Source organism: Sarcophilus harrisii, chromosome 2, assembly GCF_902635505.1.
Source record: "Sarcophilus harrisii chromosome 2, mSarHar1.11, whole genome shotgun sequence".
In the NCBI taxonomy this organism is placed as follows: domain Eukaryota; kingdom Metazoa; phylum Chordata; class Mammalia; order Dasyuromorphia; family Dasyuridae; genus Sarcophilus; species Sarcophilus harrisii.
In genome coordinates this window covers 382166769-382188843 of record NC_045427.1, presented here as the reverse complement: position 1 = coordinate 382188843, position 22075 = coordinate 382166769, and the positions used below count along the sequence as shown (strand labels likewise).

Sequence of the window (22075 nt, the reverse complement as noted above, 5' to 3'; positions counted from 1 at the left end):
ATAAAAGCCATTTAACATTTACTTTTGTAAGATTTTAGTTTCTTTTTTTTCCTCTCTCTCTCCTCTTCCTCCTCTCCAAGATGACAAATCAATCAGATATAGGTTATACATGTACAATCATATTAAACATACTTCCACATTAGTCATGTTTTGAAAAAAGAATCAGAACAAAAGAGAAAAAAAGCCACAAGAAAGAAAAAAAAAACAACAAAAGTGAAAATAGTACGCTTCAATCTGCATTCATAGTTCTTTCTCTGGATGTAGATAGCATTTTCCATCAAAAGTCTTTTGGAATTATCTTAGTTTATTGTATTGCTGAGAAGAGCAAAGTCTATCAAAGATGATCATCAAATATAATTTTGCCTTGTGATGTATTAGACCAGACTGGCTGGGAGCACAGAAATGAGTGAATGATTAAGTTTAAAATATAGGTGATATAAAATCAAAAGGTATTAACAAAAAAAAATCTAAAAGAGGCAGAACCCAAGTGTATTGGGAAGGAAGGAGCTAGGAAAAAATGGGAATAAATTAGACAGGAAATTCTGAGCAATGAGTGGAGTAGGTAAATAGTAAAAGTGTATGACTAAAACTCAAGGCAACTCTGAAACTCTGAAAATCAGGGCAAGAGCCTGAACTCTGACAAGGAATTAAAGAACCACATAGAGAAAAACTGCTTCTAGTTATGAAGGTTTCTATCTTGGGATGAAGGTGCGGAAACCAATAGAATTGGGAAGAGAAATCTGACTTCCCTAAGAGCCTGGCAGAAAAGAAAAGATGCTGGGAAGCAGTTGGACTTGGGCTGATCTATCCAGAAGAGAGGGTATCTTTAAATCCCATATATCATCTGTATTGAGGAGGTTGAGGCAGGATTTTGTAACTAAGCTATGGATCTCAAATTGACTTGCCTAATGGGAAGCGTACCCTAGATTCCGCACACTTCAGCAATGTATTTGTTATCTCTGACAAGTGGTTGAATGGACTGTGGTCAGTGACTCACTTCTGTGGGATCACTGAACCGTTAGTCACAAGATCCAGATTCAACTCCTGGCTCTGACCCTTATTAATGGGACTTGGTAGTTAAACAATAAGATTGTAAGCTCATTAGAGACATCTTTTTATACCCAGCATCTAGCTTGGTGCCTGACTCATCACAGGTAATTAATAAATATTTGTTGAGGGCTTGATTAGACTACAACTACTAAATGTTCTCAAAACTCTGGTTTCAGACCCTCTTTATACTTTAAAAATTATTGAGGACTTTTCAAGATCTTTTGTTTATGTGTCTTACATCTATCAATATTTTCTGTATTAGAAATTTAAGCTTCTAGAATTTTAATTTATCTATCAATTTGTTTAAAAATAACATTTTTATGAGAAATAACTTTTTTCTTAAGCAAAAATAATTAGTATAAGTAGCATCATTATGTACATTTTTGCAAATATCTTTAATGTCTGACTTAATAGAAGACAGCTGGATTCTCCTATCTGCTTCTGCATTCAATCTGTTGTGATATGTTGTTTTGGTTGAAGTATATGAAAAAAATGTGGCCTCACACAGATATGTAATTGAATGTGTAGTTATATTTTAGTAGGCAAATAATGTCTTAGTACAATTATGAAAATTGTTTCAACCTTATGGACCTCTAGAAAGGGTCTCAGAGAGATGAGAGAACACTTTCTAACAGAGTTTTCCAAAAGTGGAACTATCTGCTTTGGGAAGCAGTGGGTTTCCCTTTCTAGAATCCTTTAGTCAAAGGCTGGGTGATTTATCAGGGATGTCATAGAAGGATTTCTGTATAGAATAGGAGTTGGGTTTTGATGACTTTTAACACCTTGATTCCATCTGAGGTTCTTCAGTTCTGGAATGGATGGTCAAATGAAACAGGAAGTACTTGGGGGTGGGAAAACATATTGAAACTACTTCTTAGGAACTTCACCTCCTCCCCCACATGTTTTCCCAGCCCATGTGGGGACCCTCCATCTGTTTAACCTTCTCCTCCATTGCAGCTATCTCCTGCCCCTCCTCCTTTCCCATGCTTCCTTACTCACTTCCAAGGCTCCCTCTCTCTTACCATTGTTAGTTATTGTCTCTGGAACCCCCAGCCAGGTTTCTTCTTGGGGTGAGAGTGAGGGGGTGGGCAGGCTAGGGAGGCGTGGGCAGAAAGAGCAGAGACGGCTGGTCCTTTGGGCTGGCTGGAGGTGGGGAAAGGATGGTTATTTATAAGCTTGGCCTCTCTCCAGACAGATGTTTCATTTTATTTTGAACTCCCAGAAAATAGGTCATTTCTTTTTGACTTCTCCCCATGGACCAGCTGGGTGCAGAGTGAGGGGGAGAGTAGAAGCAGGAAGAGAGAGAGGCACACGAGACAATAAGATACCCACTGAAGGTCCTTGGGGAGGAGAGAGGGATGATCTGAATGCACAAGCTCTCCCCTTAAGACATCCATGCCTGTCCACTTCAGAGTTCATTGTAGCTGGGAGGGTCAAAGGGGGACCCAAAAGATTTGACATCTCCTCTGTTGACTTAAGTTATTTCTTCTCTGGAGCTCAGTGACCTGGAGAAGAAAAAAGGGAAAGGAGAATGCTTAAGAAAGAGTGGGAGAAGCTAGTACAGAAGGAGATGAGTCATAGAAAGCCTAAGGGTGGAGTTGAAGTGGGACAGTCATAGGATCATGGGATTTGGACCTGGAAGAGACTTTTGAGATCATTTGGTCCAGGAATTCTTAACCTTTTTTGTGTCATGGACCCTGTTAGCAGTCTAATGAAGCCTTTGGACCTTTTGTCAGGATAATGACTTTTAAGTGCACAATAAAAAACACAAGAAATAGGGAAGAAAACAGAGAGAAACAAGCATTTATTAAGTGCCAAGCACTATGTTAAGTGCTTTTAAAATATGTCATTTTATCCTCACAACAACCTTGGAAGGCTGCTATTATTATCTCCATTTTTACAATGGAGGAAAGTGAGACAGAAAGAAATTAAGTAACCTAGGCAGGGTCATTCAGCTATTAAGTATCTGAGACAGGATTTATTTCCCACCTGGCATTTTTTTTAGTCCCATCCAAGTTCCTCTTGAAATCTATTCAAGAAATCTATGGACTGAACCAGCTACACCCAGCGAAACTACTCTGGAAGGTGACTATGAACCACTACATTGAATTCCCAATCCCTCTATTTTTGTCCGCCTGCATTTTTGATTTTCTTCACAGTTAATTGTACACTACTTCAAAGTCCAACTCTTTTTATACAGCAAAATAACTGTTTGGACATGTATACATATATTGTATTTAACTTATACTTTAACATATTTAACATGTATTGGTCAACCTGCCATCTGGGGGAAGGGGTGAGGGGAAGGAGGGAAAAAGTTGGAACAAAAAGATTTGCAACTGTCAATGCTGAAAAATTACCTATGCATATATTTGTAAATAAAAAGCTATTTAAAAAAAGAAGTCTATGGATCCTAGTTTAGGAACCCCTGATTCAGTTACTCCTCTGCCTTTTACAGATATGAACACTGTGTGGGTAAAGCTTCATCTCTATTCTTCTTCTCCCCCCTTTCTTTTCCTTATATTGAAGCCAAGGTTATGACTTTCGTCAAGATCTCTCTACCAGGCAGGTAAAGCGTTGGCAGGTACTGTAGTCCCCATGTGCATTTCTCATACTCCTTCCTAAGGATTACCTGGCATGATGGCCACATTTTATACTAGGTCCTTTCTGAGCCTTTTCTGCTTTTCTCAGACCTCACCCCTCACCCCGGCCCAGAGGCCGCTCTCTGACCAGTGCCCAATCTGGAGCTCATAGCAGAAGCTGCTCAAGGACCTGCCCTCAGATTCTTGAAGCTGCTGCTCTTGCAATGGAATGCTTTGTCCTGCGGATTATAGAGTCACAGAATAACTGATCTGCAAAGAGGTCACAGAGATGTTCAAGTCCACCTTTTTATAGAGGAGGGAACTGAGGTTCAGCAAGGTGGGGAATGACCTGCCTAAATTCACAGAGACATTTTACATATCCATAAAACTTTACTTTTTAGAGAGAGTATATTCTCTCTCCTGAATTCCAGTATCCACTTCTGGCCTCTCCAGCCACAGGCAGTGTGATCTAATAGAAAGAATCTGTTTTGGAGTCAGTCAGAGACCCTGAGATCAAATACCACCTGAGATGCTTACTCTCTATGTGGTGTGGCCTTTACCTCAGTTTCCACATCTGTATAAAGTGGGGGCTAGACTGGATGGCCTCTTAGTGTCTTCTCCTATGTCTGTGCTCCCCAGCTGCCTACCGGACATCTGTACTTGAATGGTCTGTAAGCATCTCAAATTCCACATGTCCAAAATGGAACTCATTATTTTTCTCCCTAATCCCACCCTTCCTATTCTATTTCCGTCCAGGGTCCAACCATCCTTACAGTCAAATGGAAGCCTGGAAGTGATCTTCCACTGTTCCCCTCTCCAGAGCTTGACACTTAGTAGCCTGCATTAATAAATGCATGGTGCTCCATTGTTTCCTCTTCTCCTTCCCCCGTATCTAATAAGTTGCCAATTCTTGTCGATTCTACATTGCTCACATTCTCTCCCACTCAAGCAGCCACCACCTTAGTTCAGGCTGTTTTTAATCTTTTGTCTAAACTAGTATCATAGCTTCCTAATTGGTCTGTTAGCATCCAGTTTTTGATTACCTACCTTATGGTCAACTAAAGCACAAATCTGACCATGTCATTTCCCCTACTCAAAAAATGTCAGTGGCTCCTTATTGCTTCTAAAATTGGGAAGGGAAGTGGTGTAGTGGATGGAGTGCTGAACCTGGAGTCTGGAGGGCTCATCTTCCTGAGTTCAGATCTGGTCTCGGATTCTTAATAACCATGCATCCCTGGACAAATTACTGATCTTCGTTTGCCTCAGTTTCCTTAGCTGTATTTAAGCTGAAAAAGGGAATGGCAAACCACTCCAGTATTTTTGCCAAGAAAACACCAAATGGGGTCATGAAGAGCCAGACATGACTGAACAGCAACAATAGGCTCTAAAATAAAATTCAAATTTTTTTTTTATTTTGGCATTCAAGACCCGCACAGTCTGATTTTAACCTGTGTTTCTACATTGGAACTCTTTCTCTTCTCATCTTAGCCTCTTGAAAACTCTAGCTGTCTTCAAGGTTTAGCTCAAGGGCCAGCTCCTACATAATATCTTTCCCATTCTTATCTATAAGCATGTGTGTGCATGCGTTGTTCCTCTCCCTAAGTAGAATGTAATCTTGAAGGCAGGGACTAAACATGTTTTGGTTTGTATCCCGGTGCCAAACATAGAGTAGGATTAGCTTTTTGGAGGCCATGGAAGATGCACTGCCATGATCAGACAATCCCCACTAACTTCCTCAGATTTTTTTTCACATGAATGTTTATCTAACCATATCTTCTTAACTCTGTACTTATGCAACTAATTTTTATTCCCAAGAATAGGACTTTGTTTTTGAACTATAAATGTAGGATCTAATATTTATTACTATAAATTGGCATATTGGATTTGGTCCAGAGTTTTAACCTGTTGAGCTGAATAAAAAGCATTTTTAAATATTCTTACTATGTGACAGGCTAAGTACTAAGTGCTGAAGACATAAATATTTTAAAAAAAGAAATAGTTTTTATCTTCAAGGACTTTATATTTTAATAGGAGAAGATGCCACATGTTGAGGAAAGGTCATAAGGTTTTGTTTTAGAATGTTGAAAGGAAAGGGGGGTTAGTCCGGCATTTTGCTAAGTTTTAGAAATACAAATACAAACATAGTCCCTTCCTTTAAGAGAGTTTACATTTTAATGGTGGTATTACATAAAAGGCTTGGTAGCTGGTGAAATGGGATGTGAAGTTGAAGCATGATCCAATGTTTAGGGCCAACCAATTGATAAAGTGGGCTAAGTGGGCTAGTCTGTATGCATGTGGTCACCAAACAACTAGGAGATACAGAGAGAAGTGGATTAATTTCTCCCGGGACTAGAAATCTGAGGTGCGGAAGACACTGATCTAAGTGGAGAAGAATAGACTTGCAGCAGCTAACAAATAGTGCAAAGGCCTGAGTGGATGGCTGGAAGAGACATGAAGCTTGTATATTGATTCAATCAGTCAACATATTAGTTAGTTCCCCAAAATTGTGATTTTCTGGAAATTTGATAAGCCTCTCATCATCCAAAATCATCAATAAAAATATTAACTGGAACTTAACTAGTCACTGGGCAGCTAAGTGACACAGTGTATAGAGTTCTGGGCCTGTAGTGAAGAAGACTTCTCTCCCTGAATTCAAATCTGGCCTCAGATATATATATCCTAGCTGTGTCACCCTGGACCAGTCACTTAATCCTGTTTGCCTCAGTTTTCTCATTTGTAAAAAATGGAGAAAAAAATAGTGAGCCATTCAATTATATCTGCCAAGAAATCCCAAAAGGGGTCATGGCGAAACAATTGAACAACAACTAATCACACATCCCTGAGTCACTTCATTATGGTTACTCTGCTATTCGTGGAATTTTGAATTGGTCCAACAATTCTGGAAAGTGACTTGGAACAATGCCCAAGAAATCATCAAACTGGAATGGAGGAGGTAGCATTGGATTTGATAGTTTTTGACCTAATGATAACCACTACTATCTTTAATAAGAGGAAAAGCACAAAAATATTTGTAATAATTCTTTTTATAGAAACAAATAACTGGAAACTAAGGGCTGGATGCCCATCAGTTAGGGAAAGGCTGAATAAATTATGGGATACCTGGTTTATTTCCTTTTTAAAAATTTTATTTTCTGATTTGTTTTCAATAAACATTTATTAAACACCTACTATGTACATGTCATAGTGATTCTGGGGATTGCAGAAGATATATATCCTGTGATCTGGGACTTTCCAAATTAATTGAGGGGATAAGATGTGTGGGAGATCAGGAAGAAAAGTTTCAGGCAAATTACTAGGAAAAAGATAAGACCTTGAAGTTGCTTCATCTGAGTTTTCTGTCTAGGAGCCTTATTGACCTCTAAGGTTTCTTTCAGTTCCCTATCTATGATCAAATGAAAGATAAAACTGTAACAGTTATTGTGTGTAAGAAATGTGCATCCTATCAAGGGAATGGCCCAATCATTGGTACCCAGCAGGAAAATGAAAGATGGCTCGGAAAAGGGAAAATTTGGAATTATTGAATGGAATTAGGAAATATTATAAGAGATAATTATAGGAGATGAAGATTTGAATGATGGTAGACATTTCCCTACGTGGAAAGAATGAGACTTGAAAAATGCCTGGACAAAATCAATAGAACTTAGCAGCTGATTGGATACGAAGAGGAGGAACAGGGAAGATCTACAAATGACTCAGAGATTTCAGGTTCCAGTGGTGCCTGAGAGGAATGTGCTGATTTAAACAGAAATAGGGAAATTAAGTGGAAGGGCAGTTTTTGAAAAAATGAAGAATCAATTCCATTGGGGCATGTTGAGTTTGGGGTGCTGGTAGAATATCCTAGTGGAAATACAAGACTGGGGCTCAGGGGAGAGGTTGGCAGTATATGGATTTGGGAAGCGTTGACCTAGAGGTGATAATTGAAATGAGGGCTGCTGATGAGATCAGCAAGGGAAGAAGTATGGATGCTTGTGAATGTTTGGATTTTTTTGTGAGTGTAGATGCCTGTGCTTATGTGCATGTGTAATTTGTGGGTGTCCATATAGCACGTGTGTGAGTTTCTGTAGGGCTGTATAGGCAGGAATGTGTGTCTGGGACCACACATGTACCTGTGGGTGAATGTCATATATGCCTGTATTCTGTGCATACGTCATGCAGATGTGTTGTGTGTGTTTTGTGTGTGTGTGAATGGCTACACATCAGCCAGATGCTTGGAGCAGGCACTGAGCCAGTGATCTGGCCCCTGAGGCGTGACTGTGTCGTGGGATCCCTGGGACCTCAAAGGAGGGATGTTGCAAGGGAGGATGTGGGCCAAGATGGCTTGGATTTATTTAGATTAAATCGGTGGGAAAGGAGCAGAGGCGGGCAGCAGGGGGAGGAAAGGGGGAACGAGGGGAACAGAGAAAGGAAGTAAGGATCCTGGGAACTGCTGGGGAGGCTGGACCTCTCTCCCTTGGCTCCCCCAAAGTTTCCCGCTTACCTGAGCAGACTGCATCTCTCTCCCTTTACTCCTGAGAGAGAGAGAATATTCTCTGCGCTACCTTATCCACCTCATCCTGGCAGATAATGGAATCCTTTTCCATTTCTGATCAGCCTCTTAGCCTCAAGGGATTACAGATTTTAGGATTTAGGTAGGGCTAGAAGGGACCTCAAAGATTATTAAGCATAACCTTTGGTCCAGAGAAGAGAAGTAAATTGGCTTTTCCAACATCACTCAAGTAGTAATGAAGAGAACCAAAGTTCAAGTTCATGTTCTTTGCCTTCAGATTCAGTGCTCTTTCTATTTAATCATAAGGTCTCTAAGAGCAAAGGGAGTAGAATTAGAATAGGTTAGTTGAGATGTTTTCTGCTCTCTGTAAGTGTTCTTGAAGTTGTTTGCATTTTTACTACTATCTTATCTCTTATACCTCTATTGTGTATGGAACAACATTTTTTTTTCTTTTACATTTTTTTCCTAATACATATTTTTTTTCCAAATAAATATAAAGATAGTTTTAAACATTCATTTTTGTAAGACTTTGTGTTCCAAATTTTTCTTCCTCCCTCACTCCATTCCTCCCAAGACAGCAAGCAATTTGATATGGGTTAAGTATGTGTAATACTTTTAAACATATTTCCATATTTGTCATGTTGTGCAAGAAAAATCAGATAAACAGGGGGGAAAACATGAGAAAGAAAGAAGGAAACAAACAGATGAAAATACTATGCTTCAATTCACATTCAATCTTCATAGTTCTCTCTCTGGATGTGGATGGCAAGTGGAATTACCTTGAGTCACCCCATTGTAGAGAAGAGCTAAGTCCATCACAGTTGATCATCACATAATCTTGTTGCTATGTACAATGTTCTCTTGATTTTGCTCACTTTATTCAGCATCACTTGATGTAAGTTTTTCCCAGGCTTTTCTGAAATTAGCCTGCCCATCATTTCTTATAGAACATTAATATTCTATCACATTAATATACTATAACTTATTCAGCCATTCTGTAACTGTTGGGCATTCACTCAATTTCTAGTTCCTGGCCACTATAAAATTAGCTGCTACAAACATTTTTTGCACATTAGGGTCGTTTTCCCTCTTTTATGATCTCTTTGGAATACAGATCCAGTAGTGAGACTGCTGAATCAAAGAGTATGCACAGTTTTGAAGTCCTTTGGCCATGGTTCCAAATTGCTCTCCAGAATGGTTGGATAGTTCCACAACTTCACCAACAATGTATTAGTGCCTCAGTTTTTCCCACATCCACTCTAACATTTATTATTATCTTTTCCTGTCACCTTAACCAATTTGAGAGGTGTGAAGTGGTATCTCAGAGTTATCTTAGTTGAGCACCATTTCTAGATGGGATCCAACTATTCATATTTGGGGGAGACCCTAGATATGTGACACAGCTTAGCTTTGTTTTAGAGATTTCCCAGTTTTCCTCCAGTTGGGAATAAATCAGAGAAAGAATTGATTTTTGGGGGGAAAGTCAGGAAACAACCCCTCACATATACACATACCTCCAAGATGAATCTGAGTCCACATAAACCTAGGGCTAGAACACATTACATACATTATCCCATTTGAACCTCATTACAGCCCTGCAAAGAAGGAAATCCAAGTATTATTATATCTACTTTACAAAAAAGAAATTGAAATTCACACAGGTTAAGTGACTTGTCACACAATTATCCAATATCAGGGCAGGATTCAAACCTAAGTTTTTCTTATTCAATCATTTCAAATATATTGTGTAAGTAGTTATATTTCATCCATTTTAAGTATGAGCAAGCAGAGTCTAATACCAGACAAATATAGCTGGGAAACATCAGGGTTGGGATTCTGGCTCTTAAGACCAAAGCTCTCTTCACCACACCAGATTGTCTTTTTCAAACCTATCTCAAAGAGACAGTTCACACTGGTTTCCACTTCTCTTCTGGAAAAATACTTCCCTTGCCTAAGAATTCTTCCTCATTTCCCAGTAGCATTTGAATAGCCCGTATCTGTGGTACAAACCTTAGTCTTCACATAAACTTACTGCTCCCACCTGGTTGGGAGCAGAATTGTCACCTGGTGGGGAGGGGTGGAGGGGAGGGAGAGGTAGGGAGGTGGTGGTGGTAAATCACAGGTAATGATAGCAGAGTCTTTATGCTCTTTCCAACTCCCAGGCCCTTGAAATCTAATACATCTACTCTTTGGAGTCTCATAATTTGGGAAATTCCAAAGTATGAAAAAAACCACAGATTGAGGGAGGGAGGAGTTCAGAGGGAATGTAGTACAGCTCAAACCTAAGGCAGGATCTCCTCTAAAACACCCTTATCCAGCCTTTGCTCAAATACCTCTGTTGATGGGCAGCTCCAGGGGTCCTCAAACTTTTTAAATAGGGGGCCAGTTCACTGGACTGTTGGAGGGCCGGACTATAGTAAAAACAAAAACTTTGTTTTGTGGGCCTTTAAGTAAAGAAACTTCATAGCCCTGGGTGAGGGGGATAAACGTCCTCAGCTGCTGCATCTGGTCCGTGGCCGTAGTTTGAGGACCCCTGGGCCAGCTCCCTACCACTTTTAGACAGATGTCAATGTTAAGAAGTTACAGAGACAATTTCAGAGGCAGGACAGAGGTATTTTTACTTCACAAAAGCACACCACCAGCTCATTGTTTGACTTTAGATATATTCTTCCCTTACCATTGTAGGCCTCAGTTGCTTCATTTATAAAATGGAATGGATTAATGGATTAGATAATCTCTTTTTTTTTTACTAAAGCTTTTAATTTTCAAAACACATGCATGGATAATTTCTCAACATTGACCCTTGCATAGCAGTGTTCCAAATTTTCCCTTTCTTCCTCCCACCCTCTCCCCTAGATGGCAAGCACTCCAATATATGTAATACATATTAAAATATATGTTAAATCCAATATATGTAAACGTTTTAAATATAATTATCTTGCTGCATAAGAAAAATCAGACCAAAAAGGAAAGAAAATGAGTAAAGAAAACAAAATGCAAGTGAACAACAACAAAAAGAGTGAGAATGTTATGTTGTGATCCATACTCAGTTCCCACAGTGCCTTCTCTGGGTATAGATGGTTCTTTATCACAAGATCACTGGAACTGGCTTTGAATTAGATAATATCTAAAGACATTTCTATCTCTGATATTAAAGGTTCTCTTAAAGCAGCCCTATCCTCAAGTATCTTCTAGGAGGGATCCAACCAAAGTATATTCAAGACAACTTGGATTCAATCTCCTCCAATTCCTGGGTCTTTCTAATGGTCAGAACATACTAGAGGGTCCAAGGTCCATGACCCTGGAGGGCTCAGTCCCTAAGGTCTGGGTTTCAGCAGCCAAGAAAGTGTCTTTCAATGGCCAACCCGAGCCAGGGCCTGGCTCAGAGCCTGAGTGACCGCCTGTCTCCACGCTCTGGCCAAATTCCTGCTTTAGAATAATAAACAGTGCAGCTCTGGAGAGAGACACACAAAAACCCCATCCCCCCCAGGCTGCTAATGGTTTCCCTTGGCCAGGCCCCCTGGCAGGGATATGGGAGGAGGAGAGAGAGGGCACCACAGGGCAGATCAACCTCCCTGGGGCTGGGGGAAGGGAGTTGCTAAGGAGTATGGTACAGAATGGAGAGCAGAGCTGAAGGGAGGCTTCCTGCTTTGTCCACTCCAGAATTTGCCTTTAATCCAGGAAGAATCTACTTGCTATTTGCTATTTGAATGACCTTGGGCAACCTCTCACAACCTTTCCAAGCCTCAGTTTCCCCAACTGCAAAAACTGAGCAGCAAGAGCTGGACCTGTTCCTCTCCAAATTCCCTTATAGCTCTAAATTCTATGATACCATGAAGCCTCCAGCTGGAAAGGAGTTGGATTCTTATCCAGAATGTGTCCAGACAGGCGTGGCGGGGAGACAGTCATTGCAGATAGTAGGGGCTGGGGCCGACTTCTTCAGGCTGACTGTAGAAGGCATTAGGTCAGGGCTTGGCTGTTTCTTGTGATCCTGCCTCTCCCCTGGCTCTCTCTGTCCTCTCTCTATCTCTCCACTACTTTTTCTGACTGTCCCTTCCCTGCTGTTCTAGCTTTCCCAGACAGTGAAACCATTAGTGATTAATCATGAGGTTCGGTTTATCCCACACTAAAGCTCTCTCTGGACAACACTGATGGGTAAAGTCAATGCTTCCTCCATCAGTAACAGAATAATGGAGGCATGTGCACATTTGCAAACCGTCTCTATAATGTGCTCAAGGGGGTGGGTGCACAGGCTGGGACCCTGCTGTGCATGGTCCTGGGCCACATTAAGCTGGAGTGGGTGTGCAGGTGGAGTTCTGGAAGGTAGTATGAGCTTCCTAGAGTTTGATTCCCTGTCCTCTTTCCTCTCTCTTCACTCTCCTCAGAGAACAGTATCCTCTTCAACCCTGAAGAGTTTAGACCTAACCCATTTCACCATTTTTGTTCTTGTTGCATTAATTTCCCAAAGACTCGATTTGTAATCTGCTTTGTGAGAAGTCTATGTCTTAGTGTCCAGATCTAAGAGACTAGAATGCCTGAGGTTGTTTTTTTTTTAAAAGCCCACCTGTACCATCTCCTATACCATCTCTAAAGTCCTTCTGCTCTCTTCTTAGTTCCTTACCTTTGGTTTATCTCAGCTCTCATTTAGGTTTATCCATATGTAAAATGGAACAATCATTCTTTAATTATCAAGACACATGGGGAAAAGCAAAAATTAAATTTGAGAAAGCAAAGGGTCTGTGCAAGGTTGGACAGCTGTTGGCCCTAAACAACCATTGTCTTCTGGTAAGTAATGAGTCACTTGTCCACAGTGAAGATTGTCACTATTAGGACATAACCTACATTACTGCAGAATGAGAAATCTTTGGATCCCCTCTTTATTCAGGCAGGCCAGTTTTAGATACACATTCTAGCTAGGGCTGAGTCTCACCCAGTTTAAAAGAGGATCCTGATTTAGGATTTCCTTAGTTCTGGATTCTGTCTTTCCAATTATCTAAAATCCACTTGTTTTCTGCTTGGCTGTCAGAGTAATCTGGTTTCTTTCCCCAGTTTCATCCAGCCCAAGTTAGAGAAATTCTTTCTCTCAGCTATGCTGAGAACATAGAGTTCTCATCTATGAACATAAGTTCCCATCAGGCTGGGCTCTCCAGATCTCACCTTGAATTCAGTGATTCCTGACCCTCCAAGGAATGATACCTTGCTCATCTCTTCTTCAATTTCTATTCTCTCTGGACATTCCACCTTCTTCCAATATGAACTAGTCTAGGCCTTGGTTTCTCTCACATTTTCTGACATCCCTTCTTTTCTTACTTTTCTTAATTCTCATATTTTCCTCTTTCCCCAAATGTCTCAGCCCAAAGACTTTAGCTTACTCACCAGCCATCCTCAACTTGCTTACAAGAACCTTCATGAACCATAAGTAAAAAAAAAAAAAAGCATGAAGAATGCATATTTGAAACCAACAACGATACTGTATGAGGATGTATTCTGATGGAAGTGGATTTCTTTGATAAAGAGATGATCTAACTCAGTTTCAATTGATCGAGGATGGACAGAAGCAGCTACACCCAAAGAAAGAACACTAGGAAATGAATGTAAACTGCTTGCATTTTTGTTTTTCTTCCCAGGTTATTTATACCTTCTAAATCCAATTCTCCCTGAGCAACAAGAGAACTGTTTGGTTCTGCACACATATATTGTATCTAAGATATACTGTAACCTCTTTAACATGAACTGCTTGCCATCTGGGAGAGGGGGTGGAGGGAGGGAGGGGAAAAATTGGAACAGAAGTGAGTGCAAGGGATAATGTTATAAAAAATTACTCTGGCATGGGTTCTGTCAATAAAAAGTTATTTAAAAAAAGAATGCATATTTAATAAGATACATTAAACTTGGTATATACTGGATTTGGGACAGGGCTTCTTTTCAAACAACTGAGGGTAGCCAGTGCTGAAGTGAATTTAAGCTTAAGCATAGATTGATTAGATTGCAAGGGACTTGAAGAAGTCATCTTGTCTTTCCTCCTGACATTGGTCCCATTTTCTAGTTAGCTGAGGAGGACTTTTAGTCAACAATCAACAACTATTTCTAAAGTGTTTCCTGTGTACCAGGAATTATGCTAAGTCATGAAGAGACATATGTGAAAACAGCCACTGTCTTCAAAGTACTTACATTTTAATGGGATCTAGCTACCAGATGAATAATGAAGGAAGGCTTTAGGAGTCTCTTTTTTTGGAGGGCTCCTAGTACAAAAGATTGTGTATGAAGTCTGGCTGGAGGAAGGGGGATGGACTTGGTAACCCTTAATCTCCTTTCCACTCAATGGTTTGAGGTTCTAGGTCCTGGAGACAAAACCAGAACTCTCAAGAAGATTCTCTAGACCTATATTTCTCTAAACTTTTGTTCTTATTTACTTGAGATGTGAAACAAGATTCTGCCAGCCTAGATAAAAGATCTAGGGACAGCCTCCAGTTGCAAGAAGAAAGAACATCAGTTTAAGACAAACACATACTTGGTTCAAATCTTGGATCCACTTTGAAAGTTTTAGTCTTATGAAAGTCCCTTCCCTTCTTTGGATGTTATTTTCTTGTATAAATCAAGGTGAACAAGAGAGGGGAGATGTTTGAATTAGATGGCTAATAAGATATTGTTGAAGTCTGTCATTCTGTGCTTCATAATTTTCAGGCTCATGAAATTACTCCCTTCTTACTTCCACCTAATAGAATTCCCATTTTCCTTCAGTGCCCAGCTCAGGAGCATCCCCTGTAAGAAGCCTCTCTGATCTTCCCCCTCCCAGATCACAGCACCATCTTCCACTAGAGATTACTTTGTTTCCTGACTTGAGTACATGTTATATTTCCTTAACTGATTATAAGCTCCATGAGAGCAGGGATTGTTTCATTTTTATTTTTGTATTCTCAGTTCCCAGCATGTACATATCATATGGTAAGCACTAAAGTTTATAAGATTGAATGAAACTGAATTCAATCTATAGATGCCTTCATCTGGAAGTACAGAGAGGCAGCTGTGTGGGAGTGGGGAGGGTGCAGAGTGGAGGAAAAGGGATGCAATGAGGCACACTTTTTTTTCCAAAGGAATTTTTCTAAGTGCACATTTTCTAAATGCCAGAAAATCTTGCTTTCTAGAGCTGTTATTTATTTTGTGATGAGGCAAGTAGACTGTGTGACCATGAAAGGGGCAAAGTCTCCAGAGTACAGTACTACACAGGGATAAAGTTTTTATGTCTTGTTGAGTCTTAGCTCTGGCTTCTCCCACTCTGAACCATCCATTGCCAGATTTACCTTCTTCCAACACGAAATAATCCACTATTCAAACCCCCCAATAGTTCTCCCTCCATCGCCCATGAGTGTAAGCATAAGTGTTCTTGGACCCCTATACTCTAGCCTCAGTTTCCCCTCAGTCTTCCCAAAGGGTAAGGCCATCCACTGTCTTCCAATGTGTTTGTGCATTCCTAACTGCAGACCTTCCCCTCTTCAGAATGAAATTTCACCCTCCCTTCCTATTGTGTAATTTTGTTGTTGTTCAGTCGTTTCAGTCATGTCCAACTCTTTGTGACACCATTTAGGGTTTTCTTAGCAAAAATACTGGCGCTGTTTGCCATTTTCTTCTTCAGCTTGTTTTACAGTTGAGGACACTGAGAAAAATAAAGTTAAATGACTTGTTCAGGGTTAAACAGTTAGTAAGTGTCTGAGGCTGGATAGTAAGTCCTCTGCCAATTTTATGACTCAGTACAAGTCATAAAGAACCTTAGTAAGGAAAGCATCATAGGGTAAAAGGGACCGCAGAGTCCCCTCATTTTAAAAGGGAGGAAACTGAAATTTAGGGTGACTTTTTTCCAAGGTCACATGGATAGTAAGCATCAGAGACAGGATCTGAACCCAGGAGCCAGTTCTCTTTCTATGGAACCATCCTCTCATTTTATAGATAATGAACCTGAGGCTCAGGGAGCTCCATCCAATGCCTTATTTACCTGTTTACTGTGGGAAACAAAGCCAGGTCTCTTCACTCCAAACATAATGCACTTTTTTTTTTTTTTTTTTTTTTGGCTAGGCAATTGAGCTTAGCGACTTGTCAGACTCACACAACTAGTGAATGTTAAGTGTCTGAGGCTGGATTTGAATTCAGATTCTCTGATTCCAGGGCCAGTGCTCTATCCACTGTACCATCTAGCTGCCCCCTTAATGTACTTTCCAAGGTCCCTCCCACACTAACATTCCATATGTCTAAGACCCACTCCCTCCTGAAGCCTTCCCCAATTGTCCCCACTTTGGTGATGGGTGATGGATCACTTCTTTTGAGTTTTATGATTGCACATACCTAGAATTCCTATAGGAGCTTGGTTGAGGTTACCTTTGAGTATCCCATCTCTTCTGCCTCTGGAAATCAGGGAGCTTGTTTACTCATCTTTGTTTAGGAGCAGTCCTAACATCACCTAGTTCTACATAGTAAGTGAATGATGGAGGAAGAAAAGGCATTTAGGAAGCTCTTAGCTAATAAGTCAGTTAACAAACATTTCCATTTCCTCTAAATGCTTATTCTCCAGTCATTGTTCTAAATACTGGGGATACAAAGAAACAGAAAAACTGTTTGGATGAAGAGGATTCCAACATTCATTTAAATCCTAGTACTGAGTTGATATCAAAGATCTGCTTTTCTTCATTCCACTCTCCTCTCTGCCGCATCCCTCATCAGAGCCCCCAAACTGACCCCTGCTCTCCTCCCTCTCCTAGTTTCTCCTTCTATCCTCTCCACTGGATTTTCGGTCTTTATGGGGAAAGTCCAAAAGACCAAAAATTCTCTTATTAAATGTGAGGAATGTTTGTGAGATTGGGGGCATTGGTGGGGGTAAGAGGGAGGGCTAGGGTCAAATCCCTTCTGGGGGGGAAGTTATGGGGCCTCCTAGGAAAGGGACTACACTTTTCTTCCACCAGTCCCTCTATGCTTTGGCTTCCTGGTCCTAGCTGTGGCCTGGAAGTAGGAATAGCCCCTGCCCCCCATCAAATTCCGACAGTCAGAATTCTCCCTTCTGTTTTCTTTTCCCGCCCACCCTCATTTCCTGTTGTGCTTTCTCCCCCTCCCCGTGGGAGCTCTTTGGACACTGGTTAGCTCCCCCCCCTCTTTCCTCCCCAGAGTGGGTCTTTTATATCTCTTTTCCAAGTAGCCTGGACTGGGAATTGTGCTTAGGAGAATTAGTGGGGGGACTCTGGCAGGGGCTGAGAGATGGTAGGGGGAGGGCTTTAGAGACATAAGTTTAAAGGAAACATGAAGCCTGGTGATTGGTGACTGGGTAGAAGTGATGGGATGGGTGAAGAGGCTGACTGGTGATTTCCTCTATCTGGACTGGCTGAGCTGACCCAGCTGGGACTGAGGGAGCTGGTGAGGGAGGAGGAAATAGGGATCCTTCTCAAAACCTGATGATAATAGAAAACATGGGAGATGGGTAATTGGGTCAGACTGACCATATAGGGGTGATGACCCTATGGGATTTTTTTCCTACAGTCCTGATTTTAAGTACAGAAAAGCACTTTTAATGAGGTTTGGCTGAAGGCATCTCCTTATCAGACCATGTGTCTCTGATTTATATTCAAGAACTATGGTTACCCTACCTCTAAGCTAGGCCCCTCTAGGATTGCAAGTTATAGAGGAATTCAGGGATTTTCCTCTTCCCTCGTTTCTCACGCTCCTTCCTCTTCAGGGGAGTTTGGGCCATACCTCTTATCTCTCCCTCAGAAATCACCCAACACATAGCCCATGACTTTCCAGCTTTTTCTCTTCCCATCTCCTTTTTTTTTTTTTAAATCTTTCCCTCTCCTGTTCTCCTTTTTTTCCCCCTCATCATTATTCATTTTCCCTTTTTTTACTCTTTCTCCTTTTCCCTATTTCCCTAACATTTTCCCCTGTCCTATTCCCCCTCACACACTTCCTGTGTTGGCCCTGATCCAGATTTCTTTGACAGGACAGAAAGGCAGGGACAGGTCCCAGCTGGGCCCCAGTGTGAGAGCCAGTGCTGCCTTCAGGTCTGAAGATGCTTCCTGTTCTCTCAGGTAAGTGTGTATGTGAGGGTGGGGAGATAAGGGGTAGGGGAATATGAGCTGGGATGGGGAGAAGAAAACAAAATAAGGACTCATTGGATCAGATATCCTAAAGGAAAGGAGAGCAAGCCAGAGGATAGACTACAGGAATCTGGAAACTCAGTTTTCCTACCAAAGTGACTTCAAGCCTCATTTTCCCCATCTTTAAAATGGGTCAATGGAAGGAATTTATTCCATCTTTGTTTCTCAATAGCCCCATATTACCCAACACAAGCAATCAAAATACTTTTCTTATCATTCAATATTCTACATCCTGACCAAACCACTCCTCAAATGCCTCCTGTCTCATTATCCTTCTTGTAGGACCTCCCACCCTTTCCCACATGACTTTTGTGCCTCCCTCTGTACTTTCTTTACCACACACATTCCTCTTATTTGGAATGCTCACTCTCTCCTCCAAACCATTATCTTCTTATCCTTCAAATTCATCTTTTCTTTTCTTTTCTTTTTTTTTAAGTGTTTTCATTTTCCAAATACATGCAAGGATAGTTTTCAACCCTCAATTTTGCAAAACCTTGCATTCCAAATTTTTCTCCCTTTCCCCCAACCAAGACAACAAGCAATCCAATATAGATTAAACATGTGCAATTCTTCTAAACATATGTGTGTACTCATCATGCTACACAAGAAAAATCAAATGAAAAGGGGGAAAAACCAAGCAAACAAACAGCAACAATGACAACAAAAAGTGAAAATACTATGCTTTGACCCACATTCAGTCTCCATAGTTCTTTCTCTGGATGCAGATGGCATTTTCCATCACAAGTCTGTTGGAATTGCCTTGAATCATCTCATTGTTGAAAAGAACCAAGTGCATCATACAAACTCACCTTTTCCAGGAAGACTCTCTTGTTTCACTTCACCCAGCTCTTATCTCTTCAGCTACTCTAATCTCTCTTTAGATCTATGATTACTCTTTCTGTCCAGGTTAATACATTTCCAGATGCTTCTGTCTAACATCTCATGTCCATTTTCATGTAAGAAACCTATTTCTCTAAGGCCTTCCCCCTACCATCTGTTAGCCCCTGCCAGAGTTCCCCCACTAATTCTCCGAAGCACAATTCCCAGTCCAGTTCATGGAGTCTGGCCTATCAAACCTTGTCTAAGGGTTAGCAAGTTTCTTTGCTATGTGTGTATGAAATGAAATCTAGATTGATGGAGCAAGTGATAAAGTGACCAATCAACCAATCAGACTAATTCCTTAAGTCCTTTATTCGTTAAACAATTACTTAAATATTAAACATCTGCTGAGTACAGGGGATACTGCATTGGAACTCTGAGGGAGACAAAAATGAATAAAAAATGGGGGTGGGCAGGAAAGTGTAATGTGTGTTGTGTGGTCACTATAAGACCTTCAGGTAGTTAGAGTAAATCTTGCTGCCAGTGTCTTGACTCTTCTCATCCATGTCCCAGTTTCTCAAATGGCTCTAACTCCTCCCCTGTCCCAGAGCAGTTCTGGGAGTTTGGGCTACAAGCCAACTAGCCCAAGCCTAGGCAAGAGAATGGCAGCAGAGCAGAAGGGCAGGAAATGACCTAGGAAACAATGCAGGAAGTCAGAAGCCTGGAGATTGTTTCCTAGGGATTTCCTACTGCTGCTCCTTGACTCATGACTAGCTTCATTGCTGGGAATTGTGGAACTGAGACCTGGGCAGATGTGGGAGGGGGGCAAGGTTTAGTTACAAATGAAGGGACTAGAGAGCAAGGGTTCTGAGGCAGAGCTGGGAATGCCAGAGTGACCTGTGCTGGCTTTCTCAATCCACTCCCCATGGTGGGTAGAGGGACTAGACTTGGAGATGAGCAGAAGGTGGAGCGCTTGCTATTTTGAATGAAGATATTCTGCCTAGAGATAGGGATTGTGGATGAAACTGTGTGCTACTAATAGAAATAGGCTTAAAGGATTTACCAATTAGAAAGGCCCCAAAAAGTCTAACTATCTCATTTTATAGGTGAGGAAACTGAGTCCAAGAAAGATAAAATGACTTGTTAAAACTTACACGGATAGTAACTAGCAAGGTCTAGGTACTCTGACTCCAAATACAGTGTTCTTTTTTCTGTTCCCAAAATTCTTAAACTCATTCACAACCCCATATGGGGTCTCAGAATTGAATATGAGGGTCACAAAATTGTGATTTATTATCAGTAAATGTTTGATTTGTATACCTATTTTATATACCTATATATATGGGGTCATATAAAAATTTATTGTTAAGTAGAAAAAGTTTAAGAAGCCCTCATCTATTTGGAATTGCAGAAATAAGACAAGCTCTGAATGGGCCCTTTATTCTTCCTTTTGTCTCCTTTACTCTCCAAGCTTGGCTGTGGCTGGTGTTATTGCTTGAGGTGGAGGCACTGAAGATAACCCCCCATGGCTCAGAGTTTGTTCTGAACATCTCCAGCACCTTTGTCCTGACTTGCACAGGGGATTCCCCAGTGGTCTGGGAAAAGACTCCCCAGCAGACCCCACCACCTGTTCTTGAGGCCCAAGATGGCACCTTCTCCAGCATCTTGACCATCACCAACGTCACTGGTCTTGACACAGGAGAGTACATATGTTCCTACAATGGCTCCCAAGGCTTAGAGTTTGGTGGGCAGAAGCGGGTCTACATCTTTGTGCCAGGTGAGTGGAGGTTCTGGGATCCAGTGTATCCTCTCCTACTCCCTACAACAATCTACCAGGATCCTGGGCTTCACCACCATCACCCAAGGGATGTTATCATTATTACTATTATCACACTGTAATTTCATTCATGTCTTTTGGGACAGGTGTTCAGACTGAAAAGTTCTGAATACAAGTTATTATTTTACTATTATTCTTATAGATTTAATGTTCTTTGAATTATTATGAAGTTGGATAAAAAGAGTGCATTTTGTGATTAAGTGTATTGGGATTTGAGCTTATCTTCTTTAGACTCACCAACTTGGGGAGAGCCCCAGTGACATTCAGGATGACAGAGGAAACATACCTCTTTCTTTTTTTACATAGTTTTTTTTCTACTAATCTTTATTTTGCAATTTTTTTTCATTCCATATAATTTGAGGAATTTTGAGCATTCAGACAGTAGTTATTCAAAATGTTTTTAGATTTTTATGTTTCATGTTATATCTAGATAGTTGTGGGAAAAAGTTCTGTTTAATCTAATACAGTTTATTTGCTGAATCTTCAAGGTTATTTGGAGCTTACTTGTGTATTGTTTCTCATTCTTATCTCTTTTTCTGGTGGGATTCACTTAGAGAGAATTTACTGTTAAGCTTAGTAAACTTAATATGTTTGTTAAATTGCATTGCTGAAGTAGCATCATTATGAACAAACCCGTACTGAAGCCCTACTCAATTGTAGCATCTTTTGCCCTAGCAAAATATAATATAATATTAATAATAATATAATATAATAAAATATAAAGCCACAATCCCTACCCACAAAAGGCTGATAATCTAACTGATGAGCTAGGACCTGCATAAAAAGAAATCAATAACATTACATAGTGTACTGAAGGTCATTCCTAATGACAACTTTTTATAGAGTGCTTTTTGGTTTACCAAGTGCTTCAACACACAGTATTTTATTTGAGCTTTGTAATATCCATATGAAAAAAACTAGTATAAAATATAATAATCTCCCCATTTTATAGCTAAGGGAATTGAGGTACAGAAAGGTAATAATACTTAGTGAAAGTCACACAGCTGGTAAGTGCCAGAGTCAGGATCTGAACCCAGGATCTAATTCCAAAACTAATGTTCTTTTCACTATCCCTTGCTGTTTCTCACTCTCATCCAAATACTGTCTAAGTAACTTTCCAACAATTAATATCAATATCAATATCTCA

At 40.5% G+C, this 22075-nt stretch overlaps 1 protein-coding gene across 2 annotated transcripts in view; it reads left to right on the top strand.

Moving 5' to 3' along the window:
* PDGFRB (platelet derived growth factor receptor beta) overlaps positions 1–22075 on the top strand; it is a 68636-nt gene that overhangs the window by 9343 nt on the left and 37218 nt on the right. The window contains exons 2-3 of one of the 2 annotated variants that reach the window (XM_031953512.1): positions 18121–18203; positions 20563–20868. In XM_031953512.1, the coding sequence (XP_031809372.1) occupies positions 18185–18203; positions 20563–20868 (325 nt within the window). In that variant the 5' untranslated portion in view covers positions 18121–18184. Of the gene's footprint in view, positions 1–18115; positions 18204–20562; positions 20869–22075 lie in introns of both variants that reach the window. The other variant, XM_031953511.1, reaches the window with a different exon arrangement.